Here is a 24,485-nt window from a genome sequence, read left to right as displayed (position 1 = left end):
TGCGGTACCTAGAACCGGGCTGGTTGGGTTACCTAGAACCGCCCCCAAAATGGGCCCTAATTGGGGCGCCTAGAACGTCCCCCCCCCCAAAACGGGCACAAAATGAGTCCTCTAGAACCCCCCCCCAAAAAAAAAATCGTCTCCCCATGATGAGCTGTGGGTGGGCTACCTAGAACCAACCCCCCCCCCAGGATGGTCCATCTCTAACAGGCCCCGGTTGCGTTACCTAGAACCAAGCACCCAACGTGAGCTAAAATGGGCCCTGGCGGGGTCACCAAGAACTGACCTTCGCAGCTCCCTACCCAAAATGGCTCCCGGCGGGGTGGCCCCCTCCCCAAATCCGTTATCTAGACTGGATCCTGCTTGGGTTACCTGGAACTGGGACCCCCCCCCCCCCCCCAAATTCCTCACATAAACCAGCTGGGGGTTGGGGAACCTAGAACCCAAACCCATCACCTAAAACGGATTCTGTCCGGGTCACCCCACACCAACCCCAATGTGTTACCTAGAACCCCCCCCTTGTGTTATCATGGGGTACCCCCCACCCCATCCTCAATTTACCCCCCCCCAAGGGTGACACCCACCCTCTGCCCCCACCCCTGGGTGCCAAAGGAGGGACGGAACCCAGGCCGAGCTTTGTGGGGAGCAGCGGGTTTAACGTGGCTGGTTCTAGAGCGTCGAGGGGGAAACCGTGGGGGCCTCGCCAGGGGCCAAGCCGTGCCCCCCCCCTTTGCCACCGTCACCCCGGGAAGTGCGGAAGAAGCCGGGGAGGGTGAGGATGAGGAGGCTCCCTGCCAGGAGGAAGGCGCCAGCAGCCAGGAAGGAGGCTGTGAAGTCCCCGGTCAGGTCCCGCAGCCAACCTGAAAGACATTGGGGCACCTAGAACCCCAGAACCCGCCTAGAACCAGCCCAGAGAACAACTGGGGGGAGGTGGGAAAGGGTTGGAGGACCAGGAACACGTGGGATGGGGCATCTGCAACCCAGAACCCACCTAGAACCAGCCCAGAGACCAGCTAGGGGGACGTCTGAAGGGTTGGAGGACCAGGAACGTGTGGGATGGGGCACCTGGAACCCCAGAACCCCCCTAGAACCACCCCCAGACACTGCCAGGGGAACCCAGTGGTTGGGGGACCAGGAACACCTGGGTTGGGGCACCTAGAACCCGCCCAGTGTCTGCCGGGGGTGGGTTCTGAGGGGTACCCCAGGCCTGTTGGGGCACCAAGAACGTCCAGCATGGCCAAGGTTGCCCAAACCTCGAGGTCTTGGGCCCATTTTTGGTCTAAAATGGTGAGAAAACGGGCCTGGGAGCCCCCCCCAGCTGCCCAACGCGGCCAATCCTAGGGCTCCTAACCCCACCACGTGTCATCGCCCACCCAATCAGCCACGAGGATGGAAACGTGCCCCATAACTGGTTCTAGGTCCCCCAAGCCCGTATTGTGTCGGTGGTGCAGTTTCGTGATCTAGAACGATGGGGAATGCGGTCAGAAGCCCCTCCCAGGTGTGCTGCGTGGTGGGTTCTAGGTCACCCAGCCCACCATGACCAATTGCTGACCCCATGAGCCATGGGGACGGGGAACGGGCCCCCTAAACGCACTCCAGATGCCCCCGATGATGGGTTCTAGGTCACCCAACCCCACAACACGCCGGTGGCGTCATTTTCTGCCCCCAAATGACGAAAATCAGGCCAACAACCACTCCTGGCTTCCCCCCAGGACCGGTTCTAGGTCCCCCAACCCCTCCCAGCACCCCCGGCCCCATACCGAGCCCCCTTCCTACCGGCGAAGGGAGCCCCCAGCAGCGACCCGAAGCTCTCCAACATCTGCATGAGGCCGATGGCGTGGAGCAACCGCCCGGCGCCCACCACCTCGGCCACGCCGGTGAACTGCAGGGGCACCACGGCGCCGGCGCAGAACCCGTAGGCCAATGCCAAGGCCAAGAGACCCCCGAAGGACGTCCCCAAGGGCAGCAGCAGCAGCGCCAGCCCCGTCAGCGCCGACCAACCGAAGAGGTGACGGAGCAAAGGGGCGGCGGGGCGGGCGGCCAGCCAACCGGCCACCACCCGCCCGCCGCCGTCGGCCGCCGCCGTCGCCGCCATCACCAGCCCGGCCCGGCGCTCGTCGCACCCCACCTCGCGGGCGCGGGCCGGCCCGTGGACGTAGGGCACGTAGTAGCCGGCGTCCACCAGCACGAAGGCCAAGGCGTAGCGGAGGAAGGGGCCGTGCCGCAGCAGCCCCCACGACCCCCCTTGAACCCGCGCCGGCGCCGGCGACTCGTTGGGGGCGTCCAAAGGCCGCAGCAAGGCGCCGGCCACCAGGAGGTTGAAGGAGACGGCGGCCATGAGCAGCAGGGCCCCCCGCCAGCCGTAGGTGTCCAGCAGAAGAGGGACCAGAGGTCCCAGGGCCAACCCCGAGACGCTGGCCCCCGACATGGCCAAGCCGGTGGCCAGCGCGCGCCGCGCCGGGAAGTAGCGGCCCACGGTGCCCAGCGAAGGGGTGAAGACCAGCGCCCAGCCCAGGCCTGCGGGGAAAGGTTGGGGGGGGCGGGTTCTGGGCGGGGCTGGCCAATGGGGGGGGGTGGGAGGGGTTTACGGTGGGATAAGGGCAGCCAATGGGAGCGGTGGTTCTAGGTCACGCAACGGGATGCGGTGGTTTGAGGCGTTTAGTTGGGGGTGGGTGGGTTCTAGGTCACCCAATGCATGGGGGTGGTTTGAGTCATTCGGTTGTCGGGGGGAGGGAGGGGTTCTAGGTCACCCAATGGGCTGGGGTGGACTAGGTTGCCCAATGGTTTGGGATGTTCTAGGTGTCCCAATGGCCTGGGGCCATCTGAGGTCCCCCCACTGATGATGGGGGTCACACAATAGGCTGGGGTGGTCCAGGTCAAGGATGTTCTAGGTTACCCATGTCCCCTTTGAGCCATCTTTCACCCAAGGAACTGTAAAGTTCTAGGTCGCCCCACCCCATTCCTCCTTCACCCAAGGAACCCCGCATTCTAGGTCACCCAACCCTTCCCTCACCCAAGGGAACGTCCACGTTCTAGGTCACCCAACCCCTCTAGATCATCCAACCCCTCCCCTCCCTCACCCAAGGGAACCCCCACGTTCTAGGTCACCCAAACCCTCCAGGTCACCCAACCCCTTCCCTCCTTCACCCAAGGGAACCCCCACGCTCTAGGTCACCCAATCTTTTCTCTCCCTCACCCAAGGAACCCCCACGTTCTAGGCCACCCAACCCCTCCACATCACCCAATCCCATCAGTCCTTCACCCAAGGGACCCCCCACGTTCTAGGTCACCCAACCCCTCTCCCGCCCCCTCCCTCACCCCGCCGCCCACCCCCCCGGCCCCGTACCCGCCAGCAGCCCCACGCTGAGGTAGAGGTGGGCCAGGTGGGTGGCGAAGGCCCCCAGCAGGAACCCCAGGCCCGTGAGGAAGCCCCCGGCCATGACCACGGGGCGGGCGCCGAAGCGGGTGCTCAGGGAGCTGGCCAGGGGGCCTGCAACGGGGAGCGGGACCCCAGGGGGGGGTTTACTGGGAGGACTGGGAGCCAGGGATGAGGGGGTGGGGTCCCAGTGCCTCCCAGGGACCTTTACTGGTGGGATTGGGACCCCAGGGTGAAGGGTAGGGTGGTCCCGGTGCTCCCAGTGCGTCCCATTTGCCCCAGGATGTCCTAATGGTGGGATTGGGAACACCAGGGAGAGAGGGGAGGGGGTCCCAGTGCTCCCATTCCCTCCCAGCAGCCCCCAAGCCCCCTTACTGGTGGCACTGGGACTTCAGGGACATGAGTGAGGGGCCCCCAGCTCTCCCAGTATCCTCCCAGTATCCCCTAAAACCCTTTACTGGTGGCTCTGGGTCCCCAGTGAGACAGATGATGAGCCCCCCAACCCTCCCAGTATCCTCCCAGTATCCTCCCAGTATTCTCCCAACCCCTTTATTGGTAGCACTGGGACCCCAGGAACACGGGTGAAGGGCCCCCAGCTCTCCCAGTATCCTCCCAGTATCCCCTAAAGCCCTTTACTGGTGGCTCTGGGTCCCTGGGGACACAGGTGAGACCCCCCCCAACCCTCCCAGTAACCTCCCAGTATCCTCCCAACCCCCCTACTGGTAGCACTGGGACCCCAGGAACATGGCTGAGAGGCCCCCCAGCCCTCCCAGTTACCCCCAGTACCCCCACTCACCGCCCAGTTGCAGCGCGGCGATGGCGGCGGAGCCCACCCAGGCGACGGCCCCTGCCCCCCCCCCGAAGGACCCCCCCAGCGCCTCCAGGCACAGCCCCAGCGCCCGCAGCCCCCCGAAAACCAGCCCCGACTGCAGGAAGGCGCCCCCCACCACCGCCCACCCCCAGGGGACCGGCGGGGACCCCCCCGCCATCGCCCAGCGGGGGTGGGGGGGCACTGGGGACAAGGGGGGGGGAGACAGGGGACAAGGGGGGGGGGCGAGTTTTTTGGGGGGCTGGGTGATGGGGGGGGACAGGGGGGAGAGTTAGAGGGGACGGGGGGGGCACAGGTTAATGGGGGACCCTGGTGATGGGGGGGGGGGACAGGGGACAAGGGGGGGGCAAGGGGGGGTCAGAGGGGATAAGGGGGGGGTCAGAGGTTAGGGGGGGGCACAAGGGACAAGGGGGGAGAGCAAATTTTGGGGAGGGGCAGGTGATATGGGGGGATATGGGGGACAAGGGGGGGGGGAAGGGGGGGGTCACAGGTTAGTGGGGGACCCAGGTAATGGGGGGGGGGGACACAGGGGACAAGGGGGGGTGCAAAGGGGACAAGGGGGGGGCCCAGTCGTCCCGGGGGGGGCACTCGGGTGTCCAGGGCAGAGCAGGCGGCTGCAAAAAGGGACCAGGAGAAATTGGGGGGGGGGCACAAGTGGGGAGGGGGGCAGGTAACAGGGGCTGGGGAGTCCCAGGTGTTTGGGGGGGGTCCAAGGTGTGTTTTTTTGTTTTTTTTGGGGGGGGGGCAGGTGTTTTGGGGGAGGGTCTCAGGTGTTTGGGGGTCCCAAATTGGGGGGGGGTCTCAGGTAACGCGGGGGGGGGGCCCTGGGAGGGGGGGTCCCAGGTGTGGGGGCTCCCAGGTAATGGGGGGGGGTCCCATGTAACTGGGGGGGGGTCCCAGGTAATGGGGACCCCAGCTTTTTTTTTGGGGGGGGGTCCCAGATGATGAGGGGGGGACACACAACACCAGGTGATTTTTTTTGGGGGGGGGCACGGGGGGGGGTCTCAGCTGTCCCCAGCCGCTCCCTACCTGGCTCAGCCTCGGGACAGCCACGGGGGGGGGCAAAGTCCAGCCATGGGGGGGGGGGGTCCCAGAGCCTCTCCGTGAGCCTCTGTTAATGATCGACCCCCCCCTCGCCCCCCCCCCCCCATCATGGGGATCCCCCCCCCCTCCCTGGGCAAAGGTCACAAAGGGGGAGGGGACAGCGGGAGGCTGCGACTCTGGGGGGGGGGGCAAAGGGAGGGGGGGGGCGTCATGTGGGTCCTATTGGGGGGGGGGCACGAGGGTCCCATGGTTGGGGTCATATCTGGGGGTCCTGGGGGGGAAGGGTGTCATGGGGGGGCACCCAGACACTTGCGGGCACCTGGAACCCCTTGAGGGGGGGTCTTATTGTGGGGGGGGGGGGAATTAGGGGGGGTATAATGCCTCATTTTGGGTTTAAACCCCCCAATTTTGGGGGCCTAATGCCTCATTTTCAGGCTAACCCCCCCAGTTTTGGAGGCCTAATGCCTCATTTGGGGGGCTAAACCGACAATTTTGGGGCCTAATGCTTCATTTTGGGGACTACACCCCCCAGTTTTGGAGGCCTAATGCCTCATTTTGGAGACTAAAACCCCCAATTTTGGGGGCCTAATACTTCATTTTGGGTGTTCAGCCCTGTATTTTTAGGCCCCGGAGGCTCCATTTTGGATCTTACAATTTTTAGGCTAAAACCTCTCATTTTAGGCTTCAAATCCTCATTCCTGTGTCTGAAAGCTGCATTGAGTCCAGAGCCTCCCTTTTAAGCTGCAAACTCAATTTTTCGTGTCCAGATCCTCAAATTTAGGGCCCAAAACATTATTTTGGGGGTTGAAACCTGCATTCTTAGGCCCAAACACCCATTTTGGGGCCTAAAGACTCACTTTTAGCATTCAAAGCCCCATTTTCAGGCCCCAAACCTTCACTGTCAATGATGAAGGCCTTGTTTTACAGCTCCCAGCTTCATATTTAGGAGCCAGTGCCTAATTTTTGGCTACAAAACCCCATTTTGATGTGCTAAAAGCTGCATTTCCAGTGTCAAAGGCCTCACTTTCAGGGTCCAAACCCTCTCTTTAGAGGCCAAAGCCTCCTTTTAAGAATGAAGCCTTCAATATGGGCCCCAAACCCTTATTTTAGGGCCCAACCCCTCAATTTTATAGGACCCAAAGCTTCGTTTTTAGGGTACAAAGCCTCATTACAGAGCCCACAGCCTCATTTTTAGGATCTAAAGCTTTATTTTCATAGCCCACAGCCTCCTTTTGAGAACCTAAAACTTCATTTCATGCCCCAAAGCCTCAGTTTTGGGGTGCAAACCATCGCTTCCATGCCCCAAACCTCAGTCTGGGGTTCTAAATGCGATAGGCACGGCCATAAAATGTCTTCTGTTTTGGGAGCTTTTTGTCCCTTATGACCCATGTCAATGTGGTGACCGTGTCGGTGGTCATGTTGGTGGTCACGTTGGTGATCGTGGTGGTCACAGAATACCCCAAGTTGGAAGGGACCCACAAGGATCATCAAGTCCAACTCCTGGCTCCACACAGGTCTACCCAAAAATTCAGATCCTGTGACTGAGAGCACAATCCAAATGCTTCTTAAACTCCGACAGGCTTGGTGCCGAAGGGCTCGGTCATGTTGGTAGTCATGTTGGCGGTCATGTTGATGGCGGCCATGTTGGTGGCGGTCATGTTGGTGATGGTCTTGCTGGTGGTCATATTGGTGGTCATATTGGTGTCGGTCAAGTTAGCGGTGGTCATGGTGATGGTGGTCATGGTGACAGTGGCTATATTGGCAGTCATGACGTAGGTGATGACGTCATAACAATGTCACAATGGAGCAGTGCCCGTGTCATTGCCCGGCAGGGTATAAAAGGGGGGGGAGCGGCGCCAGGCCCTTCACTCTGGAGAAGTATCCGGAGAGCGAGCGCAATGATCAAGAAACGCGTGACTTTTGCCGATGAGGTGCTAACCAACGTGAGGCGGAGCCCGGTCCGCTTTTGGGATGGGCTGAAGGTCTCGCACCTCATGCCCAACATCACCTTCAAGGGTAAGGGCACCCCCGGCACCGCGGGATTGCAGCTCAGCCATGTCTGCGGGGGGAACCAGCCTCTGCGGGGGTCTCTTTTTGGGGTTGGGGATGTGATGGCTCTTTTCGTAACGCAGGGTCTTGGGGTGGTGGAAGGGTGGTAGCCACGAGAGGCAGTGCGTGACCTGATTTTTTTTTGCCTTCCAGAGAAAAGAGGCGTCTGGGATGCTGTGTCATCCTACATCCAAGAACACCTCCAGCTGGGCCAGGTGGGTTGGCACCCCCCGTCCCCCTTATTCCCCTCCTTAAAAGCAGGAAACTCACCCCAAAAGGCCCCACCGAGGGACCCACAGGTATCGCACAAGCACGGTGTTGCTTGTGGTAGGCGGTGCGGTATCTGATCCTTAACCTTTTTTCTTTCTGTTCTCTGCCACTTGCAGGGCGTCCGAATTCCTGCCCTTGGCTCCTTCGACGTTGTCCCCAGATTGGTCAAGGACGGGAATAAGACTGTGACTTTCCTGATGCCCACGTTCCGCCTGGCCAGGAACCTCGTCATCACCCACAGCCTCACAGCCAACAAGGAGTACCTGCCAGGTAAGAGGGTGCAGGAATCCCTTGCTGCATGGATCTCAGGTGCTTCTCAGAAGCAAAGCATCGCCTGCACGGAGCAGGTCCCAAACCGAAGCCTTTCTGGGTGACGACTGCCATGAGCAGCACTGGGGAACACACGGGGAAGGGCCGCTGGTGACCGACTCCATCCCTCTCATGTCGTTTTCCAGGCCATAAGGAGCTGGAGCCCCTCAAACTCCCTGAGGTGGCCGCCAACGTCTACATGTCCTCGCAGAGAGTGGACAGCTGCATCCAGGGCACCATGTCCCTCATCTCTCGCTGCTTGGGGAAGGGGGAGAACATCGCCCTCATCCTGAAGGACATGGGGGTGCTCATCATTGAAAGCACAAGAGTGCAAATGAAATTCTATTATGAATTCCTGGAGAAGCTGTCCGGGAAGGAGAACCTTCAGAAGGCTCTTTTCAAGGTGAGGGTTTTGTTTTCCCCACGGCCTGGGCAGCCTCAAAAGGGGGCAGCAGCAATGCTTGCCCTTGGCCCACCAAGACCTCTTGGCTTGGAGCTCTTGGCCAACCTCTTGGGGTGGCCAACCAACCCAAGCCCTGGGCTTCTCCATGACCGAGTGGAGGCCAGGCGGAGGACATTTGCCATCTCCATTCTCCTCCATTGCAGATCCCCCAGCTGATGAACATGGTGGTGTCGCGGGTGACACCCTTGGCCTCCCTGACCTCCTCTAAACATGTCATCATCTTCCCTTTGTGAGTATATTTGTGGCTGTGGTCACTGCTTGGGTTCAGTAGCGTGTTGTCCTCGCACCCATGGGTGCCCAGCCGGTGGGGTGGATCTGATGGGGGCAGACGGAGGAATTGAGGCAGCGCCTGCCTCCCATCGAGGCCTGGGCTTCTTTGCTGGATGAGCCCATTGCCCAGGATGGACCTTGGGGATGGGGCTTTTATGGCAACGTGAAAACGGGTGATTGCGGAGTGCCCTGGGTCACGCCGATGTCTTCTTTTGCCAGGTTTGAAATGGAGAGCATGCCCAAAAAAACACCCCAGGACCGCGCCAAGGACAAAAAGAAAGAAGGGGCTTTTCCTCTTCTCGGCCAAGCTGGGAGAAGAAAAGCAGCTGCTGGTTCCTCTCGAAAGGACAGGGAACCAACTCCTGGTGAGAAAACCCATCACCTTCCACCACAGCCTCTTGTCTCTGGGCCTCCAAAATGGAGCCCCGGCGTGTGACGTGCCTGAGGTGCCCGGCCCTGGGTGCTGCAGGAGGTCAGGGATCCGAAACACCCCTAAAATTGGCTGTACCCAGCTCCTCTCTGCCAGAACTTGGCCCCCAAAAAACCATGTCGTGGCCAAAAAATGAGCCGGGTGAGGGCTGGTGCCAAGGAGGGCTGAAGCCCCTGGAGATGGAGGCTGTGAGGGGAGCACAGCGGCCTCGGGGAGCAGCCTCAGCACCCGGCGTGTCCCCGGGGACGGCAGCATCACAGAAATGTTCTTGTAACACCTCTCCTTCCCGATTCTAGGCAAAGGTCTCGGGCTTCCCTCCCTTGTCCCCACGGAGGCAGCAGAACAAGCAGCCCTCGAGGGGGAAATGGAGAAGCAGAGGAAGGCTCCCTTGAGGTGAGGCTGGAGGCTCCGGATGGGTGGGATGAGGCTGCCAGGAGCCCCCCCAACTTTCAGGGCTGCAGCATCCAGTGCTGCATGGGGGGGTGCAGGATGCAACCCCAAAACCATCGTGGATTCTTTGTTCTTCCATCAGGCTGCCAGCGATCCCGGAGAAGCCGTCTCGCAAGGACGGAAAATCGGCGCCCAAAGGCAAGACGGGACAGGCAAAGACAGCCGGAGCCTCGAGGCAGAAACAAGGAAGAGGAGTGGGGATGTTTCCTCCCTGTGAGGAAGAAAACCTGGCAACCAAAAAGATCCCCCGGCCTCCAGGACCCACAGAGCTGTCATTTCCCGTGATAAGCGTGTTATCACCGGCGAGCTCCGAGGCCAGCCTCCCGGAGGAACCCACCTACAACGTCTACAGGCTGCAGCCACCGGGAGACGAGGCAGCCGAAAGGTTAAAGAACAGGCCTGAGACCTTCTGGACAATGCTAAAGGAACCTCAGAAAAACATCTTATCAATGAACAGCACCGAGAGCACCCGCCCGGTGTCACCCACGCCCAGAAGACCCATGTCGGCCCAACCCAAACCACCGAAAACTGGGCCGGGGCTCTCCATTTTGTGGCCCCAGCCACCCTGAAACCCAGGCTTTGATCGCCCGACCTAGCAAGGAGGCCATCAGAGTTGGCAAAAAAGAGGTGCGTGATCCACATCGACGTCATTTTGGGGGGCTCAAGCCTTGTAGGGAAGCAGAGTTATGGGGACAGCAGGGTCTCTCCAAAGGGATCTCAGTTTTGAGCCATGGGTTGGCTCAATCCAACCCAAAACCTTTGTCTCCTTCATCACTAGACTCAAGTCCTTAAATTTCTATCTTCTGTTGACCCAAAGAAAACAGCAGGGCACATTTTTCAGGGTTTGGAAGGCCTAACAAAGCTCTTGGCCACAGAGGAGAGGGTTTTTCTGCAGCTGGGTGCTGCTTTCAATGCATTTTGGGAAGAGAAAGACTTTTTTTGGGTGGGACCGGCGGAGTTTAGGAGCAAAATCTGCTGCTGGCTAGAGTATGAGGTAAATAGGAGGGAAAAAATGAGGGAAATGGCTGTCCTGGCCTCATTGTCAGGACTTGAAGCCATCCCCACGGTGTGCATGAGCGTAAAGAAGTCAAAAAAAAAAAAAAACAAAAAAACAAAACAAAACAAAAAAACATTAACATTGTCTCTGTTTCTTTGCAGATATCCATCTTTCTTCCTGACGCAATGGCCTCAGGAAGGAGGTGGAGGAAAACACGATGAAATCACAAAAGGCTGTTGATTTTTTTTTATGAGGCTCGTTCGTTAGGAGGGGGGTGAAGGTTGCTTTCCAGACAGGTTCAAAGTCTCCAAAACCACTGCAGCATCCCACAAAAAGCAGGACCCAAGGCGGCAGTGGGGGCCAAGACACCCACATCCCTACACCACCACCCCAAGGCTCCATCCTCTGGCCACCATGGGGCAGTTCGGCCTCATTTATGTTGAGAAATGGGCACATATGTGGACAAATGGCCAACAAACCCTTTCCCAAGGCCATCAGCCCTTCTGGGGACCCACCGCGGCCCGGGATGTTGAGCTTTGGCCAACAAGATGGGTGGGCTGCAATGGAGGGCCTCCGCTGCAGCCTACATCCCATCATGTTGGGAGCAATTGGGAACCCACGGTTTTTTAGAGCCATTCCTTGACACGAGAGGGACCCCTTTGGGTGCCAGGCGACCCCTTTGGTCAACCATGGGGCAGTTTCAGCCCAGGTCCACATTTTTGGCCCTGCAGGTTGAGCCCAACCACAGCTTGAGCTGGCTCCTTTAGTTAGACCTTGGCCTGGAGATGGACTCCTCGGCCCAACCTTGGGCCTGTTTTGGCACTTTTTGGGCTTTCCGTGGGGACCACGGGGTTGTGTCTGCCCCTGGACGATCCCATAATTGAACCCGATCCCAACCCCTGCTGAAAATTGGCCCTTGTAAATTTGGAGTCACCTCTTCCTGCCAACCCCCAGCTTGGCCAAATTCCAGAGCTCAGAACAAGTCCAACATAAAGATGTAAACCCAGCTGATTATAACTAACATATTTTAATAGTGCAAATTATTTTAAGGAGGAGAAGGGAAAAATTTGAGAACATGAGGAGGTTTGGCTCAGCTTCACCGCCGGGGATGGCTGCAGGCTTTTAGCTCCATTGCAAAGTGTAGTCTTTGCCTAATTCAAGTTCAAGCTGGGTGGTTAAAAGGACCTTTAAAAAGCAAAAGAAATTAAAAACAAAATCAGTGAGCTAATCGCATCTGAAGACATCTTGTATTTTTGCTGCTCATATAGCTCGCATTACTGAAAATTTGCCTAAATACCATCAATTTCTTCATTCGAACTTATGAGGTTCTTATCCCCTCCCCTTCTATTGATAAGACATGAGTGGTTTTTTGTTGTTGTTGTTTTCTTTTACATAAAAATTTGGAGTATTGCGATCGTGTTTATGAATTTATTTCTCCATCCCAAGTAGAAATGGCAAATGAGAAAGTTCGCTTTTCTCAATTAATCTTTTTTGGTTATATAAGCTGTTTATATATTATATATACTATAATATTATTTGTTCACATTATATTAATTATGCTGTAACATGAACAATCATGTTATGATTTGTTCGTGTTATATTAATTATCATACGATTAATTATAACGTTAATATTATTATTCAACATCATATAAATAATGTTATGTAAAATACATAACAAAGCAACCTGATATTTTTCTTTTATATCCTTTTTTGACATAATAATTCTGTATATTTAACAACTTGTGACGTAATCGTTTTGCTTTCCACCATCAGGCAGAAAGGAATGAGACCCGACATACGCCGCGTGCCCTAAATTCAATTCACCATTAACCCTAACTGGTCTTTTTACCTGCGTCGTGTCATTGTAGGACAGTGAGTGTGCGGATGGGATTTCTATGCCATTCTCCAAAACCGCCAGCCGCGTCACGGTCGTCTTCAGCCCCAAAGTTTTCACAGTGGTAAATTCCAAATTATTCGGGTCGGAGTAGCCCTGGTGCAAAACCTTTATCTCTAAGGTGTTCTGAATGGGAGAAGGAGAAGGAAATCAGCGATTTTTTTTTTTCTCAAATTTAAAGGATCTTTTCATAGTCATAATGACACAGCAATAGGATAAAATAGCTGTGCTATTTTAAGTTTCTTTTTAGTACAAATTGGTGATAATTGCATCATAGCAGCACCAGGACACAAACTGCTTCTCAGCTCCTTCGGGTATAGCAGGAGAATTTGTGGATGTATATATATGTGTGTAAAATATATAAGTAAATATATATCATAGTAGTCATTATATTAGTATTATAGTATTAGTATTATAATAGTAATATATATGCGTGTATATATATATACTGTATATATGTAATATACATATATACATACATATACACACATATCTATATCTATATGTATGTATATATATACATATAGATATTATATATATATATAATCTGGGGGAATAACCCCCCAAAGCAAAATAAATTGCTTCTATTTATAGTGGTGCAGGCTGTAAGGATTTAGAGGCTATAGAAGGTATACAAATCTATACACCTTTATCATAAATAAATATATTATATGGACAGAAATGAATATATAAAGTTTAAAAATAATTATATATATGAATATAAATATGTATGGGGAATAGTCCCCCAAAGTAAATGAAGTTGCTCTGATTTATACTGGTGCAAGTGCAAAATGACTTTATCCTTCCAGGTCATGCTATCACAGCCTTGCAAGCCCAAGCAAATTTTCCTTAAAAATCAACAATTAGAGCTCTACAGCAGTTGTCACTACACTAAATAAGAGCCAGCACAAAGATATCAAAACATTAAAAATCCCAAATTTAACCTTCATTAAACATAGCAGCAAGTAGGCTGGGCGCTGCAGCCCAGGGAGTTTCTGTTACAAACCTGACGAGCAGTAAATGAGGTCAGCAGATAGACACCATCCTCATACGCATCTGTTAAAAGACCAAAATAAAGTGAAATATGGACAATTTATATTTTAAACTTAATAGAAAATTTGTGCTGTACATAGCTACATGCTATATATGTGCGTATGCATCGTGCAGCCTGCTACGTGCTGGTACGCTAAAACCCACAATTTTGTGCATTAATTGGGATAATCTCAGCTGTTGACTTCTAAACTAATACATGGCAGGCTTCTAAAAATCTCTTGTCTTCTGAATTTATTAATATTGAGGAGTTTAGTTAAAGCTTTCCACTTCATCTGCGGTGTGATTCCCGCTTCATCTTCCTATAAATTGGAGAAGAAATCCCTATTCTGTGTGTTCCCTCAGGTCCGAGGCACAATTTAATTTCTGAAAAATGCAAATTCTCTAAATAATAACATTATGCTTTTAATTTAGCATTGTTTCACTCATTTTGCCATTTTCCTTGGTTTATGTGTAATCATTTTAATCTTTTTCCTGACATTTTTTCTGCTCCATCCCTCTAAACACACCCTTGTGTGATCGTTGCACAGTATCCCCAAAATGAAAATTCAGTGCTCGTGTTTACAATCCACAGAGCTAAAAAAAAGACAACATTTGTGCCTTGTGGGCACTGAATTTGGGGGATTTTTTGTGTAAATGACCGTTTTTGTACTTACCAATGCGCACCCCGTCGTCCCAATAAAGTTGACCTTCTGCAAGCTGACTGTCATTCAAAGCAACAATAAGTGACAACGAGTTTTTTCGGCTATGAAAAAAAAAAAAGACATTTTTCTTAGATAATCCCATTTTATATTTATATTTTATTTTATATCTCATAAGAGGTATTAAGTTAAAAATTACGTTATAGATGTTGCACACAATTTAGCTGCCACCAGCCTTCCCCTCTCTGTAACATTGTATTTAGGAAACCCAAAAAAATAATAAAATTGCCCCAAAATTGACATCCTGAGCAATGCTGGAATTGAATCAAGATGGGGATGCTTCCAAGAACGCCTCTCATCGCACAGGAAAATTTTGCTTTTCCCACTTAAAAATGTGACAGGAAAAAAAAAAAAAAAAAAAAAAAAAAAAAGCTGCCACGATTGAATTATTTATTTGCCACGCTACTAAATATTTCCCTTAAAAAGCCAAAATTGGAGTGTTTGATGGTGACCGCTCGTGTCGTACCTGTAAGCGGTGGTGTTAGCGGGGCTCTGCTGGACGAGGATGTGCCCGCCACGGATGTGGAGGTTGATGTGATCAAGAGGAGCGGATAAATTTCTGAATTCTCCCGTAGAGCTAAAAAACTCATTCTAATGGTGGAGAAAAACAGAAAACAGAAAAGAAAACACACCAAAAAACAAAGAAACAACCCCCCCCCCCAAAAAAATAAACACCAAAATCTTGGTAAAACCCCAACAAAACCTCAAGAAAACCCAAAATAACAAAAACAAACCAAAACAAAAAAACACCAGAAAAGATGCCGCCCCTGTTGAATTCTTTGCTTAAAACTTTTAAAACTAATATTTTATTAATGCCTCCGAAAATATCAAGCAAGTTGTCGCTGCACAGCTTTTAAACGCAGCAACAGCTACGGATTTTTCAGGACAAGGGCTTAAGTTTGGCATTTTTCAGGACAACAGCTTAAATTCTGCATACAGAAAACAAGCACGTGGTGGATTCCCACTCTTTTTTATAGGAAAAAAAAAAAATATATATATATATATATATATATTTAATTACTTACTGTGTGGTAATCGTACCAGATGGCATTCGGGAAGTAAGCATTCACTGTTACAGCACCCTGGAATTAAAGATTTTTGCTTTGGGTCTATTCAATCCAAAAAGTGAAGCTCAGCTAAAGTAACATTGAAAGTTTTTCTTGTTTTCTAATATTTTATTACTTTTTCCTAATTTTTTCCAGTATTTCTATCAGCTTTTACCTGTTCCAGCACAGGGCTGATGAGCAGTGCTGGTCCCCACAGAAATTGTTTCTGTATGTCCCATGTTGTCCTGTCTTCCACAAACCTGCAAAATTTAAAAAAAAAATAAATCAGAAGTGGTCATACGCCGTTTTATTAACAATTTTTACGAAATATTTCCCTGTTGAAGCCTTTTTTCTTCAGTAAAAGTACCGGTTCCTCAACTGTAAGCATGGTAATAACAGGTAATAATGATTACCCGCTCATTAATAATAAGTTCATCTATTTGATTAAAATAAAATAAAATAAAATAAAATAAATAAATAAATAAATAAAAATAAATAACATAAAATAAAAAATAAATAAAATAAATAAATAAATAAAAATAATAAAAATAAATAAAATAAAATAAAATAAAATAAAATAAAATAAAATAAAATAAAATAAAATAATCTTACTAGAGACGGACCCTACTAAAGGAATAAGCTTACTCGTGGAGCAGGGGGCGGACCACGGTGCTGCCGTGAGCGTTGGCTTGGTACATCAGCGTGTAGAGGTAGGGCAGGAGGCTGTATCGGATATTCAGCACGTGCCGGGAAATGTCTTCAAAGGTTGAATTCCAGGAAACGGGATCTTGCCTCTAAAAAAGAGAAACTCGTTGTCGCAGACGTTTTATTTGGAAGAAACAGGAGAAAAAAAGAAAAAAAAAAAAAGCCTGGGTCAAAGAATTTATTCATGTTTACAACAGAGTTCACGCTGAGCAACGTTTCTACCTTATACATCCCTCTTAAACTGATTTAACTGATAATTGATATCGTTGATAATTGATATAATTGATAATTGATATAATTGATATAATTGAGTGGTGGCAATTGTCAAATCTGCCTCAAAATGAGCACAGAAAAACATAATTTAGGAGAGCCAGGTGCAGCATTACAAATTCCTTCTCCTCCCCTAATTTAGAGCACTGCTAGTTATTTGTAATTTCTTTAATTAGGGCCAGACATGCTACTCTGCTAGACCTAAGCAGGATAAAATTCCTGTTTCTATTTTTGACGTTTTTCTGGTTATTTCACGTATATTTTTGATTTTTTCTGGTTGTTTCACGTATCTATTCATCATAATATTCATCAAATAAGCACCTATTTCATCTATCTACTCACAACTCAGCTATTTTCATTTATTCATGAAAGAAATACAATATTTCACGGTAAGAATTGAACAAAATAAAGGAATTTTGGGTACTTGGGAATCCAGTGTCACTGCTCCATTTTCTAGTTTGCTTCAAAATGATGAAGAATTAAAGATGATAACACTGAGGTCGTTTTTGCCCATTTAAATGCAGAAAACCATGAAAGTAACTATTTTAGTAAGCATGATGTGATCCAATAAAAATGGCCTATGTGAAAAAAATGCGATTTTAGCCTTGGAGATGTGGTCTGGTTCAATAAGGAATTGACACCCTTGAAAAATACTGATGGGCGTCTTGCAAATGGGGTGAGCTGACCTAAAAATGGGATTTGGGGGAAAATGAACTCAGGCGTTGGGGTTGTTGGCCAATGTCAATGGGGTCACGCTCACCTTGGAGCCTTCCCCGTTGTGGTTCCTCGAATAGGGGTAAAAAGCTCCCAGCTGCATCCAGCGCAAGCACAGCTCGTACTCCGAGTTCGAGAAGAAGCCGCAGATATCTGCTCCTGTCTGGAAAGCCCGAGATTTTGTAGTTAATTGTCAATAATTGTTGATTGACAGCAGTCGATATTTGTCTATTGAGAATAGTCGATGAAAGTCAAAATTTGTTTAGTGATAATTGCTGATAAAAGTCAATATTTGTTGACTGACAATAGTCGATGATAATCGATAATTTTCTATTGATAATCGTTGAATATTGTCGATAATTGTTGAGTTAATTGAGATGGAAGGTAATAAATCAGGGGCTTACATAGGATATTCCGAAGAGACTGAACTCCATCATGCCTGCGAAGAAAACACGAGTCGGTAAGGACACGTGTGCTCATCGGGTGGACGGCGCGTTGCGTAGACCACACAACAATATTGGAAAAATAAGAGAATCGCCACCATTTCCCTCATATCTTGTTGCCCCCAAAGAAATTTGGGGGCAACCAGAATGGGATCGGGGAAAACAAAGAGGAATATGAGGAGAATGCGGGCAAATTGGTACACCAAACCTTCAACGTTTCTGCAGAAACGGTGAAGAGTTTCTTAAGCAAAGAGGTCAAAAAGGAGTTGGCCGTGATGGTCCAAACCTTTTTTTGGCTAAACTGATGTGATTATGAGGAAGGAAACGAGCAATTAATGGACCCTTCTCTGTCGACTCACCGATAATTGACTTCTCCAGCTGGTTCCAGGCCGCGGTGTTGTCCCCCAGCCAATGCCCCGACCACTTCCCGCTGCTGGGGTACGTCGAGCGGGTGACGACGATGCCCCGCTCCTTCGTGATGTTCCTCAAGATGCTGGGATGGAGAACGATCATCAGAATGCGGCCACGCAACCTTCATGTGCAACAGGTTTTGGGGAAGGAAGCCCCAAAAAACGCAACTTACTCAAAGGTTGGCTTGGTTTGGGACCACCCGTAGAGGTTGTGGACGTCGTAGTGGCGGACGAGGGTGCCGTCGGGGAGCTGCTGCTCGCCTTCCATGCACAGCGTCTTGTAGGCCAGCCCCGCTTCCCTCCATCCCAAAGCTACAGAAAGGGAGCAAAAACGCTTCTGTTTTAACAGGAATTCAACGATTTGCACTTCGATGACGTACCCTCCATTGGGGTTCGCTTCCTGGTACGCACGGGCATGGCTATTTATTTTATTTGATGGCTATTTATTTTATTTGATGGCTATTTTATTTATTTAATGGCTATTTTATTTATTTCTGACATTTTTTATTTATTTATTTATTTTTAGGTTTTCTGAAGTTGGGTTTCTGAAGTTTAGCAAATCCAGAATTTCCTAAAATTCCCGTGTAGGCTTCTGCAAGGGAATTAATTACTCAAGTGTAGCTTGAGGATCCTCCTAAAGAGGATCAAAGAGTAAACAGAAGATATCCTAACTAAGAAAATGCTGCAAAACTTTATTATTATTGATATCTCCGCAAAATATACACAGAAAACTGGGGAGAAAAGCCTATTTCTGAATACTCAGCCACTGCCAAATCCTGAGAAATGGTGCATCATATTTAAAGACATCAGGAAACGAGAAATATCCCAATAAAGCTGTCACTAATAGCAAGCTATTGCTAATCAATTCCACCCTACTCCAGTATTAACAGAATAGCAAATATTCCAAGAGAATTTCTCAATTAGGGTTCATAAGTTTACACAATCAGAGGAGGCACAAGGGTATTTTGGAAAGTCTTTGTCACAACTTTCACTATTAATCTGAGAAAACAACAAAACCCCAAAAGCCACATCCTTGGAGACATCCAAAACACAGTATCTAAATGTAACTACCAAAACTCCACCTATTTTTAAACATCTTTATTTTTAAATACCTTAAAATGCCTTTAAATGTCTTAAAATATATTTATTTTTAATTGTCTTAAAGTATAGTTATTTTTAAGCGCTTCAAAATGTTTTTAAATATTTGGAAGTGTCTTTACTGTGATCAGACTTACTGGGCATGTACGGTGGGTTATTTAGCTCGTTGTCTCTACAGCCCCAAACGGCCCCGTGAACAAAGCTGGATGGTTCATTCATGTCCTGAAAACAATGAAAATAAAAATAAAAATAAAAATGAGATGAACAAATTCCGCCTCAACATGTGCACCTGGCTCCTTTGGGCTGCACTAGCTTGCCAAATATTTGTTATCCTTTTTTTTTTTTTTTTTTTTTTTAAATCTTTTAATATTTTTCTCCTTTTTTCCCCTTATTCTTTTTTTTTTTTTTTTTTTTTTTTTTTATCCTTTTCATCCTTTACTATTTTTCATCTTTTAATTAATTATCCTTTTTCGTTGGATAACTTCATAGCCAGATTCTGAGTATTGCATTTCCCCACATCAGATTAATTGGGATTAATCGAAGGTCAGAGCTTCAACTCTAAGAAATTCTTCTCTAACAGTCACATTTCCTGCAAAGGACCAATATTTCTCTGTGTGAAATTGAAAGAAATACAGAAAATATAACTACAGATTCATCAGTTCCTAAAACTTTTGTAATGATAGCAGGTGACCTCGGTGCCTGTGGCACTCTGGAGCTAGAAAACAGCAAAATAACAAAATAACAAATATTTTGCTGTATTTCTGGACATTCTGGGCTTTTCTTGTAGTAATATATTAATATTTAAGAGATACTACAACTATTTCAGGTCCACTTACGTTAAGAAGCAAACAAAACCTGTCATTGATCTCTATTTGGCCTCACTGGTTGAAAATAAGAGTTTCCTACTGCAAAAAATACACGGATTTTTAGGACCTGGTGGAAGATTAACAGCTTTGCAAAAGAGCCATTACGTAGGTAATAATAAAGTAGTAAATAACGAAGATTTGAGGAAGTCCAGTGTTTCAACAAAAAAAAATATAAATAAATATTGATGCTGTTAAGAAGAAAATGGCTTTTTAAATTTCCATGGACCACCCTGATCATAAGGCACAACAAAAAATGTCAGAAATCGAATAATTTTTTACACTTACGATCCATATGCCGTCAAACTTCAAGCTCATCGATGCATTGCGGGGATTGTCGTAGACTTCCATGATTTCTGTTGCCCACCATTCAGTCGTGGAATTGCGGAAGAAGTCTGGAAAAGCGGTGTAGGCTCGGTAGAGCTGTGAAAATAGTAGGAAAAAAAAAATATATAAATATATCTAGAAATTGTAGACAGAGGACTGAAAGCATCCCACTGCTAAAACAATGGAATTTGGCTTAAAAAAAAAAGTTTTTGCTACATTTTTCAAATGTTCTGGAAGAAAGGCTTGACATTTTCTGCATCTCATGCCTGTGGTATTTTTCATTTTCTGTATTTTTTAAAAAATTTTTTTGCTGTCCCGCTCCAGCAACTCAGTTTTATCATCCATTTTTTTTTGCCATAATCTGATAAATTTGGTGTTCCTGCCCTATTTGTGACTACTGACAAAAAGTACCCATGCTTACTTCCACCTGGGTATCCCAATCCAGTGAGTTATTAACTGTCACGTTGGGATAATCCGGCCAGACCTAATTGGAGGAAGAACACGTTAATTAACCAAATGAAACTGGGTGTAATATATGGCTTTATAATCTATATAAATATATCTACTTAAAATAACAGATTCAAAATAATCCATATAAATATGTAGATTTACATAGCAGCTTGCTATATTCTCCAGTGGTGACTCAAACCAAAGGCGTTTTGATTTATGTCACCTAAATTTGGGGATTAATGTGATATTGGAAGTCTTTTAACATCTTGGCTGGCATGATGCTGGTTTGGATAAAATACCAAAAAAAATGTTTAAGAACTGCACCTTTCCATAGATGATTTCGTTGGAATTGGGCCACTTTATGAAGACGTCGTTCTGCACGCCTCTGTCGAAGGCGAGGTAATTGGTTTCGTTTGCAGATATGGCTGGATCCTAAGATTACAAGTAATACAATTTTAATTTTATGTTCCAAAACTAAATGCAGAAATCCTGCTAAACGTAATCCGCATTAATCAATCCCAGACTGCAGCTGAAAAGCAGAAGCCCGAACTCACCAGGATTATGATAAACCTCATTCCTTCTTCTCTTATTTTATTAACTAGATCTGGTAATCCAGCAAATTCTGGGCTAAGCGTGAAGTCCAACTGCCGCTCCATATAATCAATATCTGTGTACTGGACGTCCTGTGGTTCACACAAAGAAGAAAATAATAAAAAATAAATTCTAGAAAAATCAACAGAAAGGCCTTTTTTTTGGTCATTTCCTGCCAAGAAGGAGGAGGAGGCCAAGAGGAAAGGAGGAGGCCAAGAATTGACAAATTTATTGGTTTTCTACGTACATAGGGTATTCTGGCTGCCTTCATGTCTTCTACTAATTGGGCAACTTCTTCATCATTTGCATATCCATAGCGGCACAACTGGAATCCCAGGGCCCAGTAGGGTGGCAAGACTGGTCGCCCGATCAGCTACAAATAAAGAAAGAATATTTAATGCAAGCAGGTGAAAACAGAACTACAACAAAAAAACACTTCGAATTTGTAGCAGGAATCGTACCGCGGTGTATTCCTGAACAACGCTCTCTGGTGTTGGACCCAAAACCATGTAAAAGTCCAGAATTCCCCCAATTGTGCGATACGTCAGAGCTGGCGTGGGCTGGAACGTCACGTCTGAAAACAGAGAGCAGGCAGTGAGGCAACAGACGCCTGCATAAGCTGCTATCTCAGAACCTGAGCTTTAAAAGGTGGTGAAAATAGTGATTTTTATTTTTATTTTACCCATTCCGTTGCTGTTGAGCAAGAGAACTCCATGGGCATTGCCATCTTCTTCAAGACCCATGTAGAATGGCTGGAAACCATATGAATTCAACTTGTACTGCAAAAAAAAAAAAAAAAAGTAATTTTTATTGAAATGACGTCATGAACCTTCTGCTTATTTGCATCTCCCGAGAAACGATACTTTACAAATAAATGATCAGACACACAGCAGCCAACCAAAAACATTCAAAATCATACTGCGGTAGATGTTGACCAGGAACGATCACTATCAGCCTCAAATTTTGAGGTCAAGCTACTCAAAATTTGGAAGGAGGGAAGCAAATGTATTCCTGCCTTTTAAAATTGCTAAAAATAGCTTTTCTAGGAGAAAACCTTTTTTCAAGTATTTCCATGTAGACTGTGGCTTTCTCTTGGTGGCTTTCTCTTATTTTTTAATTTTCTCAAGATGGTGAAAGAGCTGGAAATTCGAGTTAAAATACAGCGCTGTTATTACACAACTAACCCCCTGAAAATATTTGGGTAATACACGAATGTGTGTAGATACAAAATTTTGGCTTTTCCTCTTTAGGAGGAAAACTGAAATTCCTAAGAAATTCCTAACTGAATCCCAACATCTCAGGAGTTCGCCAAGGTCTGATCTGAGGCGTTGAGGTGCATGTTGGAGGACACCCCTCGTAGCCAAATCAATGCTGGTTGACACCAAGCAAAAAACATCATTTTTTTGGGGAAAAAAAAGGGGAATTTGTCATCACTTACGCCAGGAGGCTGGTCCCTGGCGAACATCCCCCACGTGTGCCAGTTCAAGTCCTGGCGATACGTGGCGTGCTCGGTTTCGCCGAAGCCGTACACGTACTGGGAGGCAAGACGGGTGGAAATCTGGATGAACATGTCACTAAACGTGAACGTGGGCAGCTGCGAATCCCAGCTAGAATGGGGCAAAAAAAACAACAAAATGGTGATTTCAGCATCGTGCTCGGCTGGCGACCCTTCCAAGGCCAACTCTTTTCTAAATGTCTTACTGTGCAGAAAAGTTGGGATAAAATTGCTTTGGTTATCAAGAAAGGTTAGAGAACATTAGGAGGTTTGATGGTTTTTTATTACTTTTATTTATTTATTTATTGAGCTTAATTTATGTTCTCTTTTTTTTGGGCAGCTCATTTCAAAACGGACAAAAATCAGCTTTTTTACTGTTAAAAACTGAGTTACAACCCAGTAAAGATCTTCCAATGGCTGACATAGATGTGGGAGGCTGAATTACGGAACAAATCACTTATTCCTGCTGGCACAAATTATCTCAACTTGCAATTAAATTCTGATTACTTTAAGGAATGGCAAAAAAAAAATATTTAACTTGAAAAGAGTAAGACCTGCAGCTGCCAACTTCATTGTTCTAGGGCTGGTGTGTGCTTCACCAAGGAAAGAAATTAATCTTATTGGATTTGTTAATTGCCCTGTTACTGAAATAGAGGGTTCTGTTTAACTCTGAGTTAATTATCTCTTACTTAAGAAAAAGTTGAGTGATTGCCAGTTTAGCAGAGTTTAGCTTTGGGCAGATGTGGGCATTTACTGGGACGGACACAAAAACTCCTATGTGGCATTACATGTGGGAAAAGAAACTTTGGGGGGAAATAAATAAATAAAAAAAAATTAAAAAAAATAAAAAAAAAAAAGAGGAAAGGAAAAGAGAAGATAATGAAAATTTCAACTCAAAATCCCGACGGGAATGGGGTGAGCGTGGCTTACAGGACTGTCCCCGTGCTCCTGCGTCGGACCTGGATCCCAAATGGCTTTGTCTGGACCGTGACGTCGTAGAGTCGCTGCTCAGTCGTGCTCGTGGGGGTGCTGGGGAGGTTCAGCGGGACCGGCACCTCGTACCTTTTATTTGCGTAATCATAAATCTGTGCAGGGAAAAATTAATTCAGGTCAATGCACGTGGAATACAAAAATAAATAAAAATAAAAATAAAAATAAAAATAAAAATAAAAATAAAAATAAAAATAAAAATAAAAATAAAAATAAACAACCTTTATTTTCAGAAATTCAAGATAAAATAGCAAAAGTAGTATTCCTAGTGCATTAGATAAAATTAATTTACACAGTATTCCTATCAACTGATAAAATGAATTTACAGACTGGAGGACTCCAAGACTCCAAGTCAGACACAACGCTTTTCAAAACCTTGCCAATAATGAAAAGAATTTTAAAAATTGTGAATTTATTAAATGTTTTCCTTCAACACATATTCCTTTCTCAAATTCCTTCAAAATATTTGTGCTGGAAAATAAAGAGCAAAAGATTTTATTTTGGACAAGAAATTACTCTGAATTATTCAAATATATTAAGTAGATTTTTAGGTATGATGGATTTCACCTTTTTGGTTCACTTTTTAATAAGTTCTAAAAGATTCCTTTTTGGGTTTTCTGCATTATGTAGGATGACACAAGTCGATTCAAGACTTTTTGTCTGCTCATTTTAATAACATGCCCAATTTAATAAATTCGGAGTAATAAAGAGTAATAAATTATAATCTAAATGATAAGGTATTAAGACTTCAGAAGTAGAATGGTCAAGAAAAAGTCATGTTTCATAACAGAACTGATCATATCAATTAAATCTCTTCAGTTCCAGTTCTGCATGACCTCCCATGTGTACATTGACATTGTATGCTCGATCTGTGATTTTCCTGCAGAAAAAGTGAGATGAAATTCCTCCACGAAAAACAAGATATAGCCTAAGAGTAATAAACACTCTT

At 47.4% G+C, this 24,485-nt stretch overlaps 4 protein-coding genes across 5 annotated transcripts in view; 2 read left to right on the top strand and 2 right to left on the bottom strand.

The window, feature by feature from the left end:
* Positions 1-646: 646 nt before the first annotated feature.
* Positions 647-4,365, bottom strand: LOC309891250 (monocarboxylate transporter 13-like; the record flags this gene model as incomplete). The annotated part of the gene is made up of 4 exons (XM_082785622.1): positions 647-860; positions 1,777-2,517; positions 3,347-3,490; positions 4,173-4,365. The coding sequence occupies 4 exons, from the start codon at positions 4,363-4,365 to the stop codon at positions 670-672; spliced, it is 1,269 nt and encodes a 422-aa protein (XP_082641748.1). The 3' UTR covers positions 647-669.
* Positions 4,366-7,147: 2,782 nt separating this feature from the next.
* Positions 7,148-9,046, top strand: CCDC81 (coiled-coil domain containing 81; the record flags this gene model as incomplete). Its single annotated transcript, XM_082785620.1, has 6 exons — positions 7,148-7,265; positions 7,452-7,513; positions 7,685-7,838; positions 8,024-8,280; positions 8,484-8,569; positions 8,830-9,046. The coding sequence occupies 6 exons, from the start codon at positions 7,148-7,150 to the stop codon at positions 9,044-9,046; spliced, it is 894 nt and encodes a 297-aa protein (XP_082641746.1).
* A 295-nt stretch (positions 9,047-9,341) lies between these two features.
* On the top strand, positions 9,342-11,363 carry LOC309891246 (uncharacterized protein). Its single transcript, XM_082785619.1, has 2 exons — positions 9,342-9,433; positions 9,573-11,363. The coding sequence occupies exons 1-2, from the start codon at positions 9,405-9,407 to the stop codon at positions 10,057-10,059; spliced, it is 516 nt and encodes a 171-aa protein (XP_082641745.1). The 5' UTR covers positions 9,342-9,404; the 3' UTR covers positions 10,060-11,363.
* A 132-nt stretch (positions 11,364-11,495) lies between these two features.
* Positions 11,496-24,485, bottom strand: part of LOC309891245 (maltase-glucoamylase-like) — a 34,724-nt gene continuing 21,734 nt past the window's right edge. The window contains exons 27-48 of one of the 2 annotated variants that reach the window (XM_082785618.1): positions 23,477-23,631; positions 22,490-22,658; positions 21,734-21,830; positions 21,513-21,625; positions 21,299-21,424; positions 21,015-21,143; positions 20,785-20,892; positions 20,432-20,494; positions 19,972-20,106; positions 18,958-19,042; positions 17,896-18,034; positions 17,672-17,805; positions 17,274-17,308; positions 16,916-17,032; positions 15,826-15,974; positions 15,356-15,440; positions 15,160-15,216; positions 14,601-14,725; positions 14,090-14,178; positions 13,390-13,439; positions 12,339-12,509; positions 11,496-11,672 (exon numbers count right to left, since the gene is read on the bottom strand). In XM_082785618.1, coding sequence (XP_082641744.1) covers positions 11,610-11,672; positions 12,339-12,509; positions 13,390-13,439; positions 14,090-14,178; positions 14,601-14,725; positions 15,160-15,216; positions 15,356-15,440; positions 15,826-15,974; positions 16,916-17,032; positions 17,274-17,308; positions 17,672-17,805; positions 17,896-18,034; positions 18,958-19,042; positions 19,972-20,106; positions 20,432-20,494; positions 20,785-20,892; positions 21,015-21,143; positions 21,299-21,424; positions 21,513-21,625; positions 21,734-21,830; positions 22,490-22,658; positions 23,477-23,631 — 2,394 coding nt within the window. In that variant the 3' untranslated portion in view covers positions 11,496-11,609. Of the gene's footprint in view, positions 11,673-12,338; positions 12,510-13,389; positions 13,440-14,089; positions 14,179-14,600; positions 14,726-15,159; positions 15,217-15,355; positions 15,441-15,825; positions 15,975-16,915; positions 17,033-17,273; positions 17,309-17,671; positions 17,806-17,895; positions 18,035-18,957; positions 19,043-19,971; positions 20,107-20,431; positions 20,495-20,784; positions 20,893-21,014; positions 21,144-21,298; positions 21,425-21,512; positions 21,626-21,733; positions 21,831-22,489; positions 22,659-23,476; positions 23,632-24,485 lie in introns of those variants that run through there. The other variant, XR_014319484.1, reaches the window with a different exon arrangement.

Source organism: Aythya marila (assembly GCF_965140915.1).
Source record: "Aythya marila genome assembly, contig: HAP1_HAP1_SCAFFOLD_505, whole genome shotgun sequence".
NCBI classification, from domain to species: domain Eukaryota; kingdom Metazoa; phylum Chordata; class Aves; order Anseriformes; family Anatidae; genus Aythya; species Aythya marila.
The sequence above is the reverse complement of the archived record's forward strand: the minus strand, read 5'-3'. Positions and strand labels throughout refer to the sequence as shown.